The sequence below is a fragment of the Mastigoproctus giganteus genome, chromosome 1, assembly GCF_048544385.1.
Source record: "Mastigoproctus giganteus isolate SK-2022 chromosome 1, ASM4854438v1, whole genome shotgun sequence".
NCBI classification, from domain to species: domain Eukaryota; kingdom Metazoa; phylum Arthropoda; class Arachnida; order Uropygi; family Thelyphonidae; genus Mastigoproctus; species Mastigoproctus giganteus.
The window spans coordinates 223,006,235-223,026,295 of NC_143575.1; the positions used below are offsets into that span (position 1 = coordinate 223,006,235).

Genomic DNA, 20,061 nt, shown 5'->3' on the forward strand with positions numbered 1-20,061 from the left:
TAAAAAGCGACTTCAGGATTTTGAGCTTGTAAACAATACCCATTGTGTATGTGGAGGACTGGCACCACGTAATGCACTCGTGTAACATCTACCGGGACCTACATATTCAACTGTTACTGGATCTAAATTTAGCCACACTTAGTCTAGAGTGCAACCTGTTAAAATCAAAAGAAGCATTTTTAGCTTTTAGCAGGTATGCCTCAGCAGTCTTCAAAATGCGTTGGTATCACTCTCCACATCTGATCCCACAACATAGACATCCTGACCAGACGTTCCTGAAACCACTATGATCTCTCCTCGTACCTGCCCTTCCCTCATCACTGGCCACTATCAGAACTTCAGAACTAAATGAACACCCAAGCAAAAGGAGGATGCCTTCTTTCCTCATCCTCCTCCTTTTGCCTACGTTGACTCCACCACTTGTACTATCTTCCCCACTCTCTTCCCCCTTTTTTTATTTTTATTATTATTATTTTCTTATTTATTTATTTGGTCTCCATCCAGAAAGCTCAGGCGACCCTGGCACCCTGGCATAGATCAGCCAGAGTATGAGGGCAGCCTGGCTCACCTTCCAGTGGTGGTGGTGGGCAACGTAGGATCCCACTAGGGGGCCCTGCAGCCAAGTAGCCAGACACACAACTGAACATAACACAACACTGCATAAACCAGACTACACTTTTTTCTGGCTTATGCAGTAGTTCTGCATTCCATCACACAGTACATATGGCACGGATGTGGGAAACCACAGGTGGTGCATAACCCTAAATACTATGCCACTATCCTGAAATAGTTGCTCATATTAAGCAACATTGTTGGATATAGTCTCTTGAATGTGCTGTTGTAGAAAATAAAAATAAGTGGTTGAAATAGGTGACAAATGTGTATGAGCTAAGATAATCTTTTTTTTTTTTTTTTTTTAAGTTCAATGCTTCTCTGCATCACTTTGCCAATTATAATACAGTAGACTCTCGATTTTCTGGGATAGATGGTAAAAAACAAATCCCGGATAATCGATTTCCCGGTTAATCCAAAAATACAAAAGTCCCTGACATACGTAAGGGATACGTTCCAGGAATTCTTACTTCGTTGAGTTTTACATAACTCGGGAATGACTAATAACATATTGCTACTATATTATTATTGACAAATCTAAATTCTGCACGATACTTGTTAATGTTTTGCCAATTTGATACATCCTTATTATAATGATTCCTTAGAGATTTAACAGATGCACCGTTTTCAAACTTTTGAATAATTTCGTTTTTGCTTAACTGAAAACGCAACTCTTTGGCGTTTACCCATCGGTTTTTTTTTTTTTTTTTTTTTTTTTTGAGTGGCGGATGTGAAGATAGAGGGGATTGCAAGATAATAGGTACATTAATCTCCCAATGATGACTTATAATGCCTCTTGTCGCTTATTTACGACTTACAAAGTATCTGTTTATACCTATTCTAGTTATTACTTGAATTTTATGATTTCTGGTTGATTTTTTTATTTTTTATTTGGAGTCTTCAAGTGTTCCGGTTAATCCGATTCCGGTTAATCGAGAGTCTGCTGTACAACTAAAACAATTAGGACTACATTCTCAGTTGCCATAAAAATAAAAGGATGAAATGATAAATCTGCCTTGTACAGGTTTTAAAATATTACAATTAATCCTGCTTAACATGAGAGGTGAATTTATAAAAAGTGTAAAATTTAAATTCCATAGAAAGTCAGGTAAAAAGTGAAAGATGCTTGCAAAATAACAGGAGATATAGCTGATGTACGTTATATCTGTATTTTGTTTTACTACTTGTATTTTAATTCTGTTACAGCATATAATATAAACAGGGATGTGTGTATGTATGTGTGTGTGCGCGTGTGTGCAGAAAACTTTGAAAATGCATTTGAAATTAACATAAAGTAAAAATATCTACCTTAAGGGTTTGAAATTTACATTTTTCATTATAAATTTGACATTGGTAACCAAAATCATCATTCGTACCTCTTGCTCTGTATTTTCATAACCGACCTGAATCATCATTAAAAATTCCTAAGGTCTCTTCTACAGGAGAAAATGATATCTATTTTCTTTTGGAAGTAACACACAGAAGATGAATCAGATAGGTTTCATTTTGTAGAATTCCTGGTAGGAATTGAGCAAGTTCATGATATCATTCTACATCTGCATCTTCAACGTGTTCTTTTTATAAAGTGATTGTTTCACATCTCAAACTGGAAACATCGTGCACCTTGCATCCCCCATAGCTGCACACAAGCTGGCCATGTTTTTTTCCCCAGACACCATTCATTCATTTAGATCAGTGTTTCTTAAACTTTTTCAGCTGGCAAATATTGATGAAATTATGATGATAGAAATTGTGGGTGGGCCACATATTGTGTTAATGTTGTGATATCACTGATATGTATATACTTGCACAACATACATATTAGAAAACAACACTTCCCAATAAATTTTGATAAAATTAGCAAATTTTCACATGAAACCTTGATTGGCATTTTTTAAATTAAGCAACAAAATTTTGTTAATTTTAAAGCAAAATTAAAAACTATTAAATGTAATATTGATCATAAATTTAAATGAATTTATCAGTATTACATTGACTATTGAAAATAATACAAAGAAATATTTATGAATTGTAGTATTACAAGAAACAAATTATAAAGCTTAATGTTTTTTAGCATATGATTTATGGAATTGTTTGTTTGAGGTTATTTCCATCAGCCTGGGTTCTAAAGATGTTGTGTGGATGCATAAAATACATGCGAGATGACTATCTCGCATTTGTTTTACGCATTTTCCATTTTGGATCTTAATTTAGACTTGTGTTTATGTTCATAGTAGAGAATGTTTTTTCACAAATATAAGTACTTCCAAATAATGAAGCCATTTGATGTTAGTTTACAAGTCTTATGATTCTACAAAATTCAAAGAAAGATTTTCTTCGCATTTATACATATCACCATAAAAATGGCCACGGGCTGCATACAGAAAGCTTGTAGGCTGCAGACGACCTTCGGGCCGCACTTTGTGAACACCTAGATTAGATTATACCCAGCCCAGACCCCTCCAGTAATGTAAATTGTGTTTTGGATGTTGTAAGTTACAACATAATTAATTTTGAAAATGTTCTGCATCTATAATGGTTTAAAAGTCATAATTTTTTCCATTGGTAATGGAAATTACACTGAGAAATAAGAATGCAACTCTAATATTTTGCGAACGATCTACAATGTTGGATGTGTGACCTGGAGCATTATCAAAGACTAACAGAATTTTGTAGTCAAGATTATTTCTTGCACGGTGTTCCTTTGTTTCTTTAAAGAGATCACTGTTGAAATAGTATTACTAGTAGTAGTGGTAGTATTAGTAGTAAATGATGCAAGAAAGCAAGCTTATATAGCATCAACAAAAAAAAACCAACATTTCATTCACCTGTCCATCCTCCTCTAGCAGCTTATGTACTTCTTCCTTGAATTTATTCAAACTAGCCACCCTCTCTACTTGAAGAAAATTTCTACATATCTGACCTGCAACCATCCTTCCTCAATTGGAATTTATGCTACCTCACATTTCTAGTTTTAGAAAGGGGAAGGATTCTATCAGTATCTTACTCAATCCATTCAAGGCCTTAAACGCCTCAATCAGATCTCCTTGCAGACGCCCAGTTTCCGTTTCCAGGCATTGCAATTTGAAAAACTAAAGATTTTGCCAAGAGCACGCTTTTGCTCCCCTCACCAATCTTCATGCTCTTCTCTGCATTTCCAATAGATCCATGTCCTTTCTAAAATGAGGCTTCCAGACCTGTATTCAGTACACAAGATGTGGCCTAACCATTACCTTATACAATTGAACAAGCACTTCCTTATCCCTGCTGGCAAAATTGCTGTTTATCATTGACAAAACCCCAAGAGCTGTCCGGGCAGCCTGTCTACACTCCTCAAGAACTTCATGCAGGTACATATCTGACTGTACCTGCAGGTCTTTTTCATTCTCCACTGCCCTGAGTGATGCCTCCGTAGCCAGGTGGGCAGGAGCAGCAGTGTGTAGCACACGCTTCTTGATTAGACGGGGGTTCGAGCCCATGACCACCAAATATGGAGAATGCAGAAAGGTCAGGGAATGACCACCGCATATCCCCGGAGCAATATGGCCTTAGTTACTAATGCTCCTAAAAGCCAAAAAAAATAACAAATAATAACTGCCCTGAGTGTGGTACTACACAGCTGTTACATTAATCTGGGATTAGTGATGACCATATGAAGTACCTTGCATTTGTCAATATTAATTGCATTTATCAGTATTACACTGACTTTGTATCATCTGCAAACTTAGACATTAAGCCTAATATACCGTCATCAGTATAATTAATAAATATAGTAAACAGCAATGTGCTCAGCACTGAAACCTGGAGGACTCTGCTAATAACATTTAATTCAATAAGAGCAGTGCCCATTAATAACCACTCTATCTTCTCCCACTCAACCATCCCTTTATCCATAGTGGCAACTTGCCCTTAATGCCACATTGCTTCAATTTGTATAGCAGTCTTTTATATGCAACAGCACTTTTCTGAAAGTTCAGTATATGATTAAAAATTATTTTTACATCCAGTTCCTTTTTTTATAGTATCCATAGTATCATAGTATCCAATCAAATTGATAAGGCAAGAATGCCCCTTAACAAATCCATGCTATGATGAGAGTTTAATTGCATACCTGTGTAGATGATCCTGCATTACTTCTTTAACCAGCGACTTAGTTATTTCAGCCCCCCCCCTTTTTAATGAAAATCCCAAGCATTAAAAGTATTAGAACCGATTGTGCTTAGTACCGTGAATCAGTTGAAGGTTGAGAAGATGTAAGAAGATACTTGTTGACATTAGACTTAAATTTCTGTAGTTTATAATTTTCAGGAAATACATATAAAGGAAGGTTGTTCCAGAAAACAGGAGATGAAGGAATAAATGAGGAAGAAGAAAAGTTGGTTCTGTGAGTTTGAAGTTGGACAGTAAATAGATGTTCACTGGTCGCAACATGTGTCAGGACTTGTTTGGAATGAGAGGGGGAATTACAGAAGCCAATTCAAAAGAACAATGCCTATGGAAGTCTCTAAAGAAAAGGCATGCAGCAGAAACAGAAAGCTATGAGATAGCATGGAGAGACTGTTAGAGATGGATCATTAAATAACATAACTGCCCTCTTTTGAATGGAGTCTAGGAGCCTGAGAAAGGTTTTGGAGGCACTGCCCCAGATGTGAGAACAATATTCCATGGTAGGACAGATTTTGAGATTTGTATAGAGTGAGTAGCCATTTGGAAGAAAAGTAATGCAGAGAGTGAAAGAGAAAATCCAGTTTTTTAGATGCAGGGGAAGCAGTATTTGTGATGTGCTTATTCCAAGAGAGATTAGAAGTCAGGGTAATGCCTAAAAGGTATGTTATCTTTTCTAGAAATCTGAGTGCCATCAAAGATAGTATAGATGCAGAAGAATCCTTTTTGCAAGATATAAGACATGACTGAGTTTTAGAAGGATTGAAATCACCTAATTTATCTTTGCCCCAATGAAGAGTTACCTGGAGATCATTATTTAAGGAATTGGTAGCGAATATTGTGCAGGGCAAGGTTTCTCAAACTGGAAGGTGAAATGCAATGTGCTATCATCAACAGAACTATTGATAGGATTTCTAGTCAATCAAAGAAAGTCATTAATAGGGAGAAATAACTGAACCTTGGGCAATACACACATCAGCAGAGAAGTTAAAGACAGAGTTGTCTACCATCACCTGCAGTGAGAAAACGATATCCAATTATAAAAAACAGTTGGCAAACCATAAGATGGAAGCTTATTTAGGAGACCTTTATGCCAAACATGAACAAAAGCCTTTTAAATGTCAAAGCAACTGATTGAATTTCACCAAACTTTTCCCCTGAATTTGTTCATTGATGGGTAACATAAGTTCTGAACAAGAGTCAAGTTAACAGGTCTATAATTATTTATGTCACTCTTTGATCCCTCCCCATTGTGAACTGGAGATACATTCACACATCTGCAGTCTACAGGGACCTCCCCTGAATTCAGATTCAGGGATGCTCTCATAATCATGGCTAATAGTATAGGTACTTACCTCTTTTGTTGCCTCCTTTAATATAACTGGTTAGATACCATACACTCCAGGTGCCTTTTTTTATGTTTAGTTTCAACAATTTCTTCTCCACTTTCCTTTCAGTTATTGCAAAATCATTTAGCTCGTTGCCAGAATTTGACTCACTTCTGGCATCCCCATCCAAAAAAAATTTCCCATTCAGTTTGTCAGCAACCTGAGAAGATCATCAACAGTTAATCCATTCATATTTAGTGGACTAATGTAATTCAAATCCTTCCTCCATTTACTGTTTATTTAACTAAAGAAGTCTGCTGGTTTTCTTTGCCAAAGATCTCTTTTAATCTTCCTTAGCTTGACTGGCCTCCTCTGTGACTTGATTGCAAACTAGTTTATATCTATTGTGGGCATCTGAATCATCTGATACCATGCATACCATGCATTTTGCTTTGCTGCCACAAGTCTCATCAGTTCGTCTGACATCCATTTAGGTCTGTGCCTTGAACTGTATCTCTTAGTTGGTATAAAAAGCCAAGTAACTTCTATGATAACATCCCTGAATGTTTCCCATGTAGATTTTGCACTTTATAACTTCATCAATTGATCCCACTGCATATAATTCAAAAACTGTCTAAAACCAGTTTAGTCACATTTATGAAAGAAAAAGCCCTTTCCCTTGTCTTCGATAGTAGTTACATCTTTAAGTAAATCCCACATCAATACATTGTGATTACTGCCACCTAGTTGGTCTTATCTGCAGAACCTTAATACATGAAAGGTTGCTGCTGATAATCAAATCAACTGTATTGCTTTCTCTTGTTGCCTCCTTGATATGCTGGTTTAGGAAACAGTTATCCAATAAATCCACAAAAGTCTTGTTATTATGTGAGTGACCAACCCACAAGGTGCAGTCAATATCTGTAAAATCCCCCATTATAAAGACGTTCTGTTTTGATGGCCCACTTTATACATCTCTACAGTTGTTTGTTATACTCACTGCAGTCATTACTTATAACACGCTCCTACCCTCATTTTTGTTTTCCTAGTGTTTATATCACACCAAATTGATTCAACATGCACTGGCCACCCATTTCCTCTGGATGCACTGACCGATTTTATCTTATTCCAAGAAACAAAAGAATATTGGTGCAGGAAGTATTTGTCCAGCTTTTCTATTTGATTACAACAGTACATCCATAAGGCTCTAAGTTTCAGAATTGTAAACCATTAAAGGTTTTCATTTAATCCAGTGGTTGTTGTGGCAGTGACAATGCATCTGACAGGAGTAGCTACGAAATAATGATCCAGAATTATTCTTTAATTAATATTTCTAAATATAGACAAACTTTTATCATAATAGTTTCCAAGCAATTTTTACTTTCATAAAGTAATTAAATGCATGCACCTGTCAGTTGTGGCACCACCATATTTGCAACTTTCTGAGTAAAGGTGGCATGGGACTTGATAGGCATCAACATTGCTACAAAGTTTTAAATTGCATTTTTGTGTATATAGTTCAAGTTTCCCTTTCACTGATTAAATATCTGCAATCTCACTGATTGTTTCAAGTCGTGTTTGAAAGATTTGTTATTGTTTTCACATAATGACAAGAACATAAAACATGATATTCACTAAAATTCTGCTGGAAGCAAGATGCTTAAAATTTGGCATGCTTTAGCGTGCCAAATATGAAATAAATTTTGAAAAAATTTGAAAAGTGGGAGTGTATAGTAACACCTAATACATATATGTACTGTATATATATATACACACACAGTAGAACCCGGATAAGAAATTCCCACATAATAAGTTTTCCCATGTACTAGGTTTGGTTTCTTAATTCCTGATTTTAACTCTATATATTGTAATGTATTATTTTCACGGGTAAAACGTTTTCCCGCATAAAAAGTTCATGATAAAGAATACACAGTGTATTATTATAATGACATTTTCCCACTTAATACGTTTTTTAAATATAGAAATTCTTTATTTTTAATATTAAAAAATATTAAACAATATAAACATTTGGCAATCGAACAAGTTATTGCCAAGCATCATTTTAGTTCATAGTAAACCACCGAAGTAATTTTTTACATCTCATATTGTGAATGCCTTCACAATGAGTTGCCCTGATATTGCACTGCACTACCTCTAATAAGCAAAGCTTCACGACTGAGAAGACTAATGCTAGTTATTCTCGGTGCCTGGGTGGTGGTGGTGGTATTCACCAGGAATCCACTGTAAAAGCATTGCTTGTTCTAGGTAGTTCAATATCAGGAAACTGGTTGTGGAGGCATTTGCAATATGAGATACCACAAAAACGATGCCACCTACTACGGTGATTTACTACGAACTAAAATTATGCTATGCATTAACTTGTTCGATTACTCAATTTTCTGTAGTCTGATGCTTTCAGACTATGGAATTGCAGTTGCAATTCCGTATTCTCATATTGCAATTGTTTTCATCGATATCCATAATCGGATAGCTTTGACCACATGAAACATTTGCTGTTAAGTTCTGATTTTTCTGAATTACTTAGTGGATTGTTCTCTATCTTATTGTAATTGTGACCTTTTAAGGTATGTTGAAACTCCAAAGGAGCTCATCCTTCCAACTTGGTAATAAGTTTAATGAACAGAATGTTAAGCAATTAAAAATCCTTGGTTTAAAAATGTTTCCCATAAATAGAGTAAAAGATTTATAAATTCTGAAATAGCACTTAAAAATTCATCTTTAACTTATGTGTGTATATCTTTTCATTTTCATTTGTGTAGTTAATATTTCATAGCCTTCTAAGACGTTTTTACATGTAGGAAGTTCTAAACCTCCAGTCCCTCGGAAAACTTCTTATCCGGATTCTACTGTATTTGAAAAAAAAAAAAAAAATATATATATATATATATATATACAGGGTGTCTCAAAAATACACGGCATAACTTCAGGAATGAGTTCCTCATATGTAGACAATAAAAATATTTTATATCAACATAGTTCTGGAAATGCTTGGTTCCCGAGTTATTAACCAGAATGTCTTATCTCCCGCAGGTGATTTCCTTCATCACAAGGTACTGACAGAATCTGATGGTTTTCCATTCCGACCATGTACTCAAATCAGGAGCAAGTGGATATGCACTTTATGTACAGTTTGGCGGATGGCAATGCTCTGGAGGCTCGTCGTTTGTACCACAAAAGGTTCCCAGAACGAAGATGTCCAGACAGGAAAACGTTTGAAGGTATCCATCACCGCCTTTGTGAACATGGGACCTTTACACCTCGTGCTGCTGACAGAGGACAACCAAGATCTACGACTCCTGAAGTAGAGGAGGAGATTTTGGATGTTGTGCATGCCACTCCTGAAATCAGCACATGCAGAATAGCAATGCAACTGGCTGTTCAATGTTCGACTATTTGGAGAGTGTTGCGAGAACACCAACTGTATCCTTACCATCTGCATCGGGTACAGGCCTTGTCACCAGCAGATTAACCTGCGCGAGTAATTTTCTGCCAGTGGTTCTTGCAGCAGTGTCGAACGTTGAACAGCCAGTTGCATTGCTATTCTACATGTGCTGATTCTAGGAGTGGCATGCACAACATCCAAAATCTCCTCCTCTACTTAGAGAGTCATAGATCTCGGTCGTCCTCTGTCAGCAGCAAAAGGTGTAATTGTCCCATGTTCACAAAGGTAGCGAAGGATACCTTCGAACGTTTTCCTGTCTGGACATCTTCGTTCTGAGAACCTTTCGTGGTACAAACGACAAACCTCCAGAGCATTGCCGTCTGCCAAACCGTACATAAAGTGCATATCCGCTTACTCCTGATTTGAGTACATGGTCGGAATGGAAAACCACCAGATTCTGTCAGTACCTTGTGATGAAGGAAATCATCTGCGGGAGATAAGACATTCCGGTTAATAACTCGGGAGCCAATCATTTCCGGAACCATGTTGATATATATAAAATATTTTTATTGTCTACATATGAGGAACTCATTCCTGAAGTTATGCCATGTATTTTTGAGACACCCTGTATGTATGTATGTATGTATGTATATATATATATATATATATATATATTTTTTTTTTTTTTTTTTTTTTTAAGTATTTGTACACATAATAAGCAGAAATATATGCACTTGCCCACATCTTAAATTTCAAATGTTTAACTAGTGTTTTTAATTGTAAAGTAAAGGAGACAAATAGACTCATTTATATTTTGTCTAATTTTTTATTTTTTTTTTTTTATTTTCAGCAGAATTATTATTTTTTATAATAAAGGGTGTAAAAAATTAGCATTTCTAAATATTTAATTTTTATTAAAAAAATAAAAAGTTACCACAATCATTGCAATCTATTAAGAAAATATGACGTATTGGTATTCTCCAGCAAAATTCAAAAAACCAAAAACTTTTAGAAATTAAAAAACCGATTTGGGCTGCCTCCACCACTACTGAGTTAAAATTACCTTCTGCATTGCTTCCAAGAGAAGAGTAAGTTTGGTTGCTTTAAATCTGCATTCATTTTTCCCTTCTGAAATATGTTTTATTCAGTATTTTCTTCCAGTATAAAGCTATTTTATCCAAAATTTTGGGGAAATTATTTGCTGCTTCAGCATCTGCAGCTGTGAATTCTCCAGTTATTTAATATTATGCAAGTTACTGCACTTTAGAAAGCAATCAAAAACCGGGATTTGCATTAAATAATTGAATATCTGATTCATTTTTTTTTACCCCTTCATATGAATTTCTAGCTTTTTCTTATAAAACAAACAGTTTTGTCTTTGAGCATCAAAACCAGCCCCATTGTTTTGGTTTTGGATGCTCAAGCTACACTGACAACACTGTCTCTGCCTTTTCTGAACACACTGAGCCTGCTCATCTTTAGTGGCCCCGAGTGCCAAGCGAGTGACTAAAGCGATTCTTCAGTGATTTGAAAGCGATTTTCTTAAAAGAGCGATTGATTGTAGTTGAACGTTATTTTCTAATTTCCAAAGTTATATAATTTTGCTCTTCTAAAGTAAAGAAGTCAGCTTACGCAACAGAAAGGAAAGCCACCTTTCTTCTTGTATATAAGACTAATCTACTAACGCACTAACACTAACAACCTTATCACTTGGTCACTGGTGGCACCGCTCCTGCCTCCACATGGCGGGGCTGGAAGCCTGGGAGAAGAAATCCACTCTCCCGGGACTAAAAGGAGCAACTATGGACAACACAAAACAGTCCTACTATGGATCTCTTGATCCAGATTCAAGTAGACATGACGACCATGATAATTTGAATAAATCCCATGCTAAGAGACAAAAAAAAAGAAGGGACAGATTTTTCTGCTCCTCTCTTCTTAATATTGCATTCCTCCACAGACCAACCATTGAGTAAGCTCTCCCCATTTTTGATTCAGAAATGTCTCGAAAGTGTGGCTGGGCCTCCAAAAATGGTTCGGCGACTAAGATCTGGAGACCTGTTAGTGGAGATGAGTGAACACAGACATGCTGAAAGACTCTTGAAAATATCTACCTTTGGTGGAATTCCCACAAAGGTTACCCCACGTGCTACCTTGAACTCCTCTAAAGGGGTAATATCTGAATGGGATCTTCTAAATGTATCAGAGGATGAACTTGTCTCTGAATTAAGCAACCAAAATGTAGTCCAGGCAAAAAGAATTGTCATCAAAAAAGATGGATAGCCTGTCCCTACACGAACAGTCATATTGACATTTAAGTCACCAAATCTCCCCGCAACTATAAAAGCTGGATATCTCAGATGCCATGTTCGACCGTACATTCCCAACCCAGTTCAGTGCTTTAAGTGCCAAAAATTTGGTCATTCGCAAACTGTTTGCAGAGATATAGTCACTTGTGCTTCTTGTGGTTCAAAAGAACACACACACATACGGACTGTAATAATGAAACCCAAAACTGTCCTAACTGCCAGGGAAATCATTCTGCCTTTTCTAAGGACTGTATCCAATGGAAAAGAGAGAAGAACATTCAGAAATATAAAATAGAGAACAAAGTGTCATATCAAGAGGCAAAGAAACACTTTGCAATCCCTACTAAATCATCTACATACGCATCAGTTACTCAACAGCTACACACAATATCAACTCAGACCGACTGCTCCGTACCCTCCAAATATCTCTATATCTGGTTGGGCGAAATCATTACTTACTTCATTAAAAGAACAATCTCCCTCCAAATATGCAACCCAAGAAGTAAATACACCGGTAACAATACCTCCAGATAAGAATCCCAATCAGCAACCGAAAGTACAAACTAAGAGCTCTGAAAGAACTGATACACACACACATTTAGATCTGATACCATGGACACTGATGAAAAAGCAGATAAAGATGACACATTTCTTGAAATTCATCCAGAAGGTGACATTGACACAAGCAGACCAGTCTTCTCAAAGAAGGATAAAGGAAAAATAGACAGGCGTAAGCAAACTACCTCACGGAAGTTAGCAGACACTAGCTAAAACCAAACAATGGATACAGTTATTCAATGGAATTGTCGTTGGCTCCATGCTAACTTTGACGACTTTTACGATCTCCTATCTGAATACAAGCCTGTTGCAGTATGCATTCAAGAAACAAATCTCACAAATGCAATATCTATGAAAATTAAGCATTACGATGTGTATAGAAAAGATAGAAACTCATCTAATTTAGCTCATGGAGGAGTAGCACTCATAGTGAACTCTTTGGTGCCCCATAGACCTATCTCCCTACAAACATCTTTAGAGGCAATTGTGTCACCTTCGGAATCACAATAACATTAGTTTCATTGTATCTATCACCAAATCATACATACACCTTTGCTGATTTAGATAATTTAGTAATGCAAATACCTGCTCCCTTTTGTATTATGGGTGACTGGAATGGCCATCACCCGCTATGGGGTTCTCAACATCTTGACTCCAGAGGACAGATAATTGAAAAAATTTTAGATAAACATAACCTGACAATTTTAAACACTGGTGCTCACACATATGTGCATTTACCATCTGGCGCACGCTCTGCTATTGATCTTTCAATGTGCTCTCCAGTGATATTTCCTCTCATAGACTGGACCGTTACTAATAACCCTCGCGGTAGCGATCACTTTCCTATCATCTGTACTTTCTGTATAAGTTCTACAAATGTACTCCTCAACCTGGAATTAGGTTGAAATTAGGACAACCTGGAAATTTGCTAAGGCTAACTGGATTAAATACCAAGAAATAGCTCACTTACATACTGTCTTCATAGCAACCCACACAATTGACTCTGCAGTAAGCTACATTACAGATAAAATAATGAAAGCATCCGAGACTGCTATACCAAAATCATCATCCAAAATCTGGTTTCATCCAAAAATGTGGTGGAACGAAGCATGCAACAGTGCTAAAAAAGAAAGGAACAAATATTGGAATATTTTTCGAAAACATCCAACCACAGCTAACCTCCTACAGTTTAAGAGAGTCAGAGCTAAAGCTCGTCATATAAGACGGGAGAGTAAAAAAGAAGCATGGGCACATTATGCCTCCACCATAAACAGATCCACAGATACTTCTACAATTTGGAAAAAAATCAAAAGAATTAATGGTAAATACTTGCAGACAACTTCTTCTATTCTCTGAACCTACAGAAATTGCCAATGCCTTAGGTACTACGTTTGAAACGCTTTCAGCTGTTGCCACATATGAACCAGCATTTCAATTGCTAAAATCCCAGACAGAAAAATACAAACTAAATTTTAATACTGTCATCCTTCATTCTTATAATCTGCCTCTGACCATGAATGAATTGTGTAATGCACTTGCACGAGTGAAAAACAGTGCTCCAGGTCCCGACGGGATTTATTACACCATGATCTCTCATTTAAGTGAGGAATCATTAACTGTACTCTTACAACTGTATAACAGAATTTTCTTGGAGGAGTATTACCCCGCTAGCTGGTGCCATTCTTATGTGCTAGCATTCCCGAAACCAGGGAAAGACCACACAGATCCCAAAAATTACCGTCCTATTTCTCTAACCAGTTGTCTGGGAAAAACATTGGAAAAAATAATTAACGCCAGACTGACATGGTTTTTAGAGACTCAAAACATTCTAAGCCCAAGTCAGTATGGTTTCCAGAGAAAAAAGATGTACGCTTGATCTCATTATCAAGGCCGAAACAAATATCTGGAACGCGTTCCTGAGAAATTAACACCTAGTCATGGTATGTGTTGACATCGAAAAAGCCTTTGATACAACTTGGCGATATGGGATTCTTCAGGACTTGCATAAATCTGGACTTCGGGGTCATCTTCCAAAATTTATTAAGAACTTTCTAGGCAATAGATCCTTTCAGGTCCGATTCCACTCTTCATTATCTCGAGCATATGTACAAGAAGAGGGAGTTCCCCAAGGATCAGTGTTGAGCGCCACACTCTTTGCCATTAGGATTGATTCTATTACCAAGTGCATACCTAACACAGTTGACGCATACTTGTACGCTGACGATCTTGCCATGTCATGTCATTCTCAAAATATGAGACTTATTGAAAGACAACTACAAGGCACCATTAACAAAATAGTCTCTTGGGGCAAAAATAATGGATATCGGCTTTCTAAACCAAAAACGACTGCTGTGCACTTCTGCCGCAAACGTTCTTTACATCCGGATCCAAACCTTCAGTTGGATTCTCATTGTATTGCTTTCCAACCTAGTATTAGATTTCTTGGTGTGATATTTGATAAAAAATTAAACTTCCTGGAACATATAAAACATATTTGTACAAGTTGTCTTAGAAAACTAAATCTATTCAGAGTAATTTCTTCTATGTCATGGGGTGCAGATCGTTACATGCTGTTATATCTATACCGCTCACTGATCAGATCCCGGTTAGACTATGGGTCTCCTGCATATGACTCAACCAGGCCAAGTGTATTGAAATGGCTCTATCCTGTACATCCCAGTGCACTAAGAGTTGCACTGGGGGCTTTTCGCACATCACCAATCTTAAGCCTCTGTACCGAAGCCTATGAACCACAGTTACACCTTAGGCAAGAAACTACTACTAAATTATGCAGCCGACCGGGCTGGCCGGGTGGGTAAAGTGCCTGCCCGGCAACCCAAAGGTCGCGGGTTCGATTCCCGCCTCAGGCTTGGATCAAAGTACTGCAAAAACCTTGGGAGGTGCATTATGGCCACAGAAGCCTATGCGCCAACAACTACCAAAAAAAAAAACTAAATTATGCAGCCAAAATCAGCAGTCTCCCACATCATCCCATGTGGCAATGCCTCTTCATGCCAAAATGGAGAGAAATCTATCAAACTAAACGGCGTTACAACAAACCATCTGGCATTAGGCTTCAGGCTTTGATCACAAGCTGGGGCCTGAAGTTTTCTAACACTCTCCAGGATACTAGCATGGAAACCCAGCCATGGCTTTCCATGGCTCCAGTACATATTGATAGACTTTTTCAGCAATGGGGAAAGAATAACTTCCCCGATATCAACATTAGACAAATACATATGGCTCACTCCACCGAGTTTAGCAGCTTCATTCAGCTATACACAGATGGATCCAAAACTGGTAATAAAGTCGGCACAGCTGTAGTATTACCAAATGCCACCATCTCCAGACAGCTCCCACCAGAATGCAGTACTTATACCTCAGAGTTATATGGTATTCTACTAGCCCTAGAGAATATAAAAGAAGCCTCGTACGCTAAATCCATCATATATACGGACTCGTTGAGTGCTGTTAATGCTCTACAGTGTAAATCCTTCCCTAGTCATCCTCTGATACAGAAAATTTTGGCACAGTTATTTACACTTCATGGACGTGGACAGCTTGTAATATTTTGCTGGATCCCTGGACACGTTGGAATCCTAGGAAACGAGCAGGCAGATTTAGCTGCTAAAATTGCTACAAATGTGATGCTATCTAATTTCAGGACTCCTTATAGTGATCATAAGTCCTTTATCAAACAGACATATAAAGAAGTATGGACATGCATGTGGAAAGTTCAGACAAATAATAAACTTTTTGAAATCAAGAGAGAACCTAAACAGTGGCAATCCAGCCTGAGACGAAACAGAAAGGAAGAAACTATTCTAGCCAGATTACACATTGGTCATACTTTCCTCACTCATAGCTATCTACTAACAAACAGTGACCCTCCACAATGCAGTAATTGTTTATGCCCACTACAGTAAAGCATATCATCATAGAATGCCCGCAATATCAAAACTACAGTGTGTGTCCTAGGAGATCGAGAGAACATGAATGACATTTTTCTTTTTCTAAAATTTATTAATAAATATCACCTTATCTGAACCGCTATCTCCTGTAAGAAAAACGAAGGAAATATCAGACAGTAATTAGTGCATTATAGCCTAAGTTGCTGATGCACCAATAAATCAAACAAACAATAAACAAACAGCTCATCTTTAGTATTTACTGGTATTAAAACTGTGAACACTTTTAAAACTGTTCTTGATTTTTCCTGCTGCGCAGTTTCCTCATGAAGATTTGTTGCACTCCCAGAGTCAACAGTACACTCCAATAAAAACAAGATATTTAAATTTTTAAGTTTTTCTGTTTTCAACATATGTTTTACACTACCACACCCTAGATTGATTTGTAAGTGAATTTACAAATATCATTGTCAACATAGTTAGCATTTAAAAGGTGCACAGGTATTCTGATACTTCCCTTCTCTGAATAACATCTTACTGATTGTCCTACTTACCCAGCACCAACTATCTATTTAAAAAAAAAAAAAAAAAAATGGATGTGTTCATTAAAGTCATAAAAATACTAAGAAATTTTCCAGGATTAAAGAATGCACTGTGGTAGACATCCTTAATTATGCATGCTCCAGCATATGAGTTCACATGACTGAGTTATACTTTATTATTTCTTTACTACCTCAAGGTTTCCTACAGTGGTGTAACATGTCTGTTTTTAGTAGCACACAGGGTAGAACTAGATTCACATCTTTCATATCTCCCTGTACCAAGAAGTTGGTATCTTTTCAGTTAAACCAGGAAGACACTTAGAAAAGTCTTGGGGTGGCTCAGCCTCCTCTGGGACTCTCTGTGATCCCTATACATTGTGCAGATTGCCCTTCCTCTCCAGCCTGTAAACCTTTTCCAAGTTTACAGACATCACATTGCTCTAACATTTGGTAAAGTGGACTTTTCCTTCTAAATATAGTATGTGTCAATGGACAGCTGTTATGATTTCATGGGTCAGATATGTCAGAAATCTATTATTTTTATGTTTAATCATGAAAATTATTTTAAAGAGTAAATAAGAGAATTTTTAATGGACAGTTGTTTACACCAAATACTGTTTTCAGAGGGGTGTTAGGTAGAATTTGATTATGAGTGTATTTTATTGCAACAGTTGACCATTACATAATGCCATGAATAAATAGTTTTTAAAAAGAAATTCTTTTGCTTCTAGTTTAAAATATTAAATCAAGTTTTATTGCAGTTGAATTCCCAACCAACGTCAAGATCGAAATTTTAGAGAAATTAGCAGATATTGAGTAAGTATATGCTTATTCACCAGCTTAATAGCTTAGGTCAGGTTATATAAACATTCATTAATTTTGTTTGTTAACACTTTCACAAGTGAATTCCTGGAATACACATGGGTTTTCAGTTTCGGCTCAGTTTCTTTGTGGACTGTAGAAATTTTGTAAAAATGAACACTGTATATAAATTAAATGTTAATATGTTCTTATTTTGACTTGATCTGACTTGAATAAAAAAGGGTTTTTTCTTTTTTTAAAGGTCACTCTGGTGGTCTCAGACCGTTTCTAAATTCTATACAGTGAGATGAACTATGTTACCAACAGCAAATTCTAAATGGGAAGCATTCAGGAAGCTGCTAGGCTTTTCATACCAACTAAGAAATACTGTTCAAGGTTTTGGAAGTCAGATGAACTAAAGAGACATGTGGCAGAGAAGAAAAATGCATGGGGTGCATATAAATTATCAGGTGACACAGAAGCGTATAGTAGATATAAACTAGTCCGTAATCGTCACAAAGGAGGTTAGGTAAGTGAAGGCAGATTATGAGAAATCTTTGGCAAAGGATGCAAAGAAAAACAGCAGACTCTTTTACTTATATAAAGAAAGAAAGAGGATGAATCAGACTGGTCCACTTGATATCGCTGATTATGATTCAACTGTTAATGATCCTGCTCAGGTAGATGACAAACTGAATGAGTATTTTGCATCTACATTCACACATGAGTAATTCTGTAGGGAGATGGAGGCCAAAAGTTTCTCAGACACTAACAGGGAGTTAAATGATTTGTAATAACTGAGAGGAAAGTGGAGGAGAAATTGCTGAAGTTAAACACAAGAAAGGCACTGGGGTGGAAGGGATCTATCCAGTTGTATTAAAGGAGGTGGCAAAGGAAGTAAGCACACCCTTAGCCATAATTGAGAGCATCCTTGGATTCAGGGGAGGTCCCCACAGACTGGAAATGTACAAATATATCCCCAATTCACAAAGGGGAGATCAAACAGTGACAAGTATTTACAGACCTGTTTGTTTAACTTCTGTTCCAGGCAGAATAATGGAATCACTGGTTAAGAAGTAATGCAGGATCATCTAAACAAGACTGCAGTTATAGTTCAGACAGAAAGGGTTTGTCAAGAGGCAGTCTTGCCTGACCAATTTGATTGGATACTATGATGTGGTCACAAAGGAACTGGATCCAAAAAATAATTTTGATATCATATACTTGGATTTCAGGAAAGCTTTTGATACTGTTACATATAAAAGACTGCTGTACAAGTTGGAGCAGTATGGCATTAAAGGCAAGTTGATGCTATGAATAAAGGGATGGTTGAGTGCAAGAAGACAGAGAGTAGTAATCAATGGACACTGCTCTTTGTGGACTAATGTTATTAGCAGAGTCCTTCAGGATTCGGTGTTAGGACCATTGTTGTTTCCTATATTTATCAATGATTTTGATGAAGGTATATCAGGCTTAATGTCCAATTTTGCAGATGATACAAAGATTGGCATGGTTAACGACAGTAGTTACGGTACACTGCTGCTGAAAAGGGATCTAGAAAAGTTGGGCAGATGGGCTGAGAGGTGGCAACTGAACTTTAACATTGACAAATGCAAAGTGCTGTATATGGGTAGCAGTAACCCCCAGCGTAACGTACCAACTGTGTCATACTATACTCAGGGTAGTGGAGAATGAAAAAGACCTAGGTGTGATTGTGCAGTCAGATATGAAGTTTGCAGAGCAGTGCAGACACTGGCATGAGGAGCTGGGCCAGGTAAGTAGGGTGATTCACTGGTCGAGCTAACCTCAGGGTTACCTGAGCTTTCTAGGGAGGGTACAAGTTGTTTAAAAAGAGCAGCTCATGGGGTCTTGTCAGTGATATACAATAACTTTGCTAGCAGGGATAAGAAGGTGATTGTCTCTTTGTATAAGGCAATGGTCAGGTTACACCTTGAGTACAGGTCTGGAGGCCTCATTTTAGAAAGGATGTAGAGCTGCTGAAATGAGTACAGAGAAGGGCAACAAGATTGGTGAGGGGAACAAAGGGATGCTCTTACCAAGAAAGGCTTAAGTTATGCAAATTGCAGTGTCTGGGAACTAGGTGGAAATTTGCCTTTAGCCAGCAAGTGGTTGATTGCTGGAACAAACTTCCACCTGTCACTGCAGAAGTTGATAGCTTAAATAGATTCAAGGAGGAACTACAAACGTTGGAGCAAATGGATAGGTGAAATGGGAATAGGGTTTTTTTTTTTTTTTGGCTGATGCTGTATAGCTTTCTTTCTTGCATCATATACCACTACTAATGCTAAAAATATATCTATATAATGTTATAATGCAATTTCAGTTTTGCACAAGATGCTGAAGCATTTCTAATGTTAGTGTATGGTGTGCCACAAACAAAATATGGTCCTAGACCAGGAATGTCGAATATGCAGC

General features: G+C 37.1%; 1 protein-coding gene across 1 annotated transcript in view; it reads left to right on the plus strand.

The window, feature by feature from the left end:
- The window catches only part of RfC3 (replication factor C subunit RfC3), a 144,641-nt gene that overhangs the window by 110,836 nt on the left and 13,744 nt on the right, over positions 1-20,061 (plus strand). Inside the window, exon 10 of the mRNA XM_090384506.1 lies at positions 17,586-17,640. Within this exon, the coding sequence (XP_090240632.1) occupies positions 17,586-17,640 (55 nt within the window). The remainder of the gene's footprint in view (positions 1-17,585; positions 17,641-20,061) is intronic.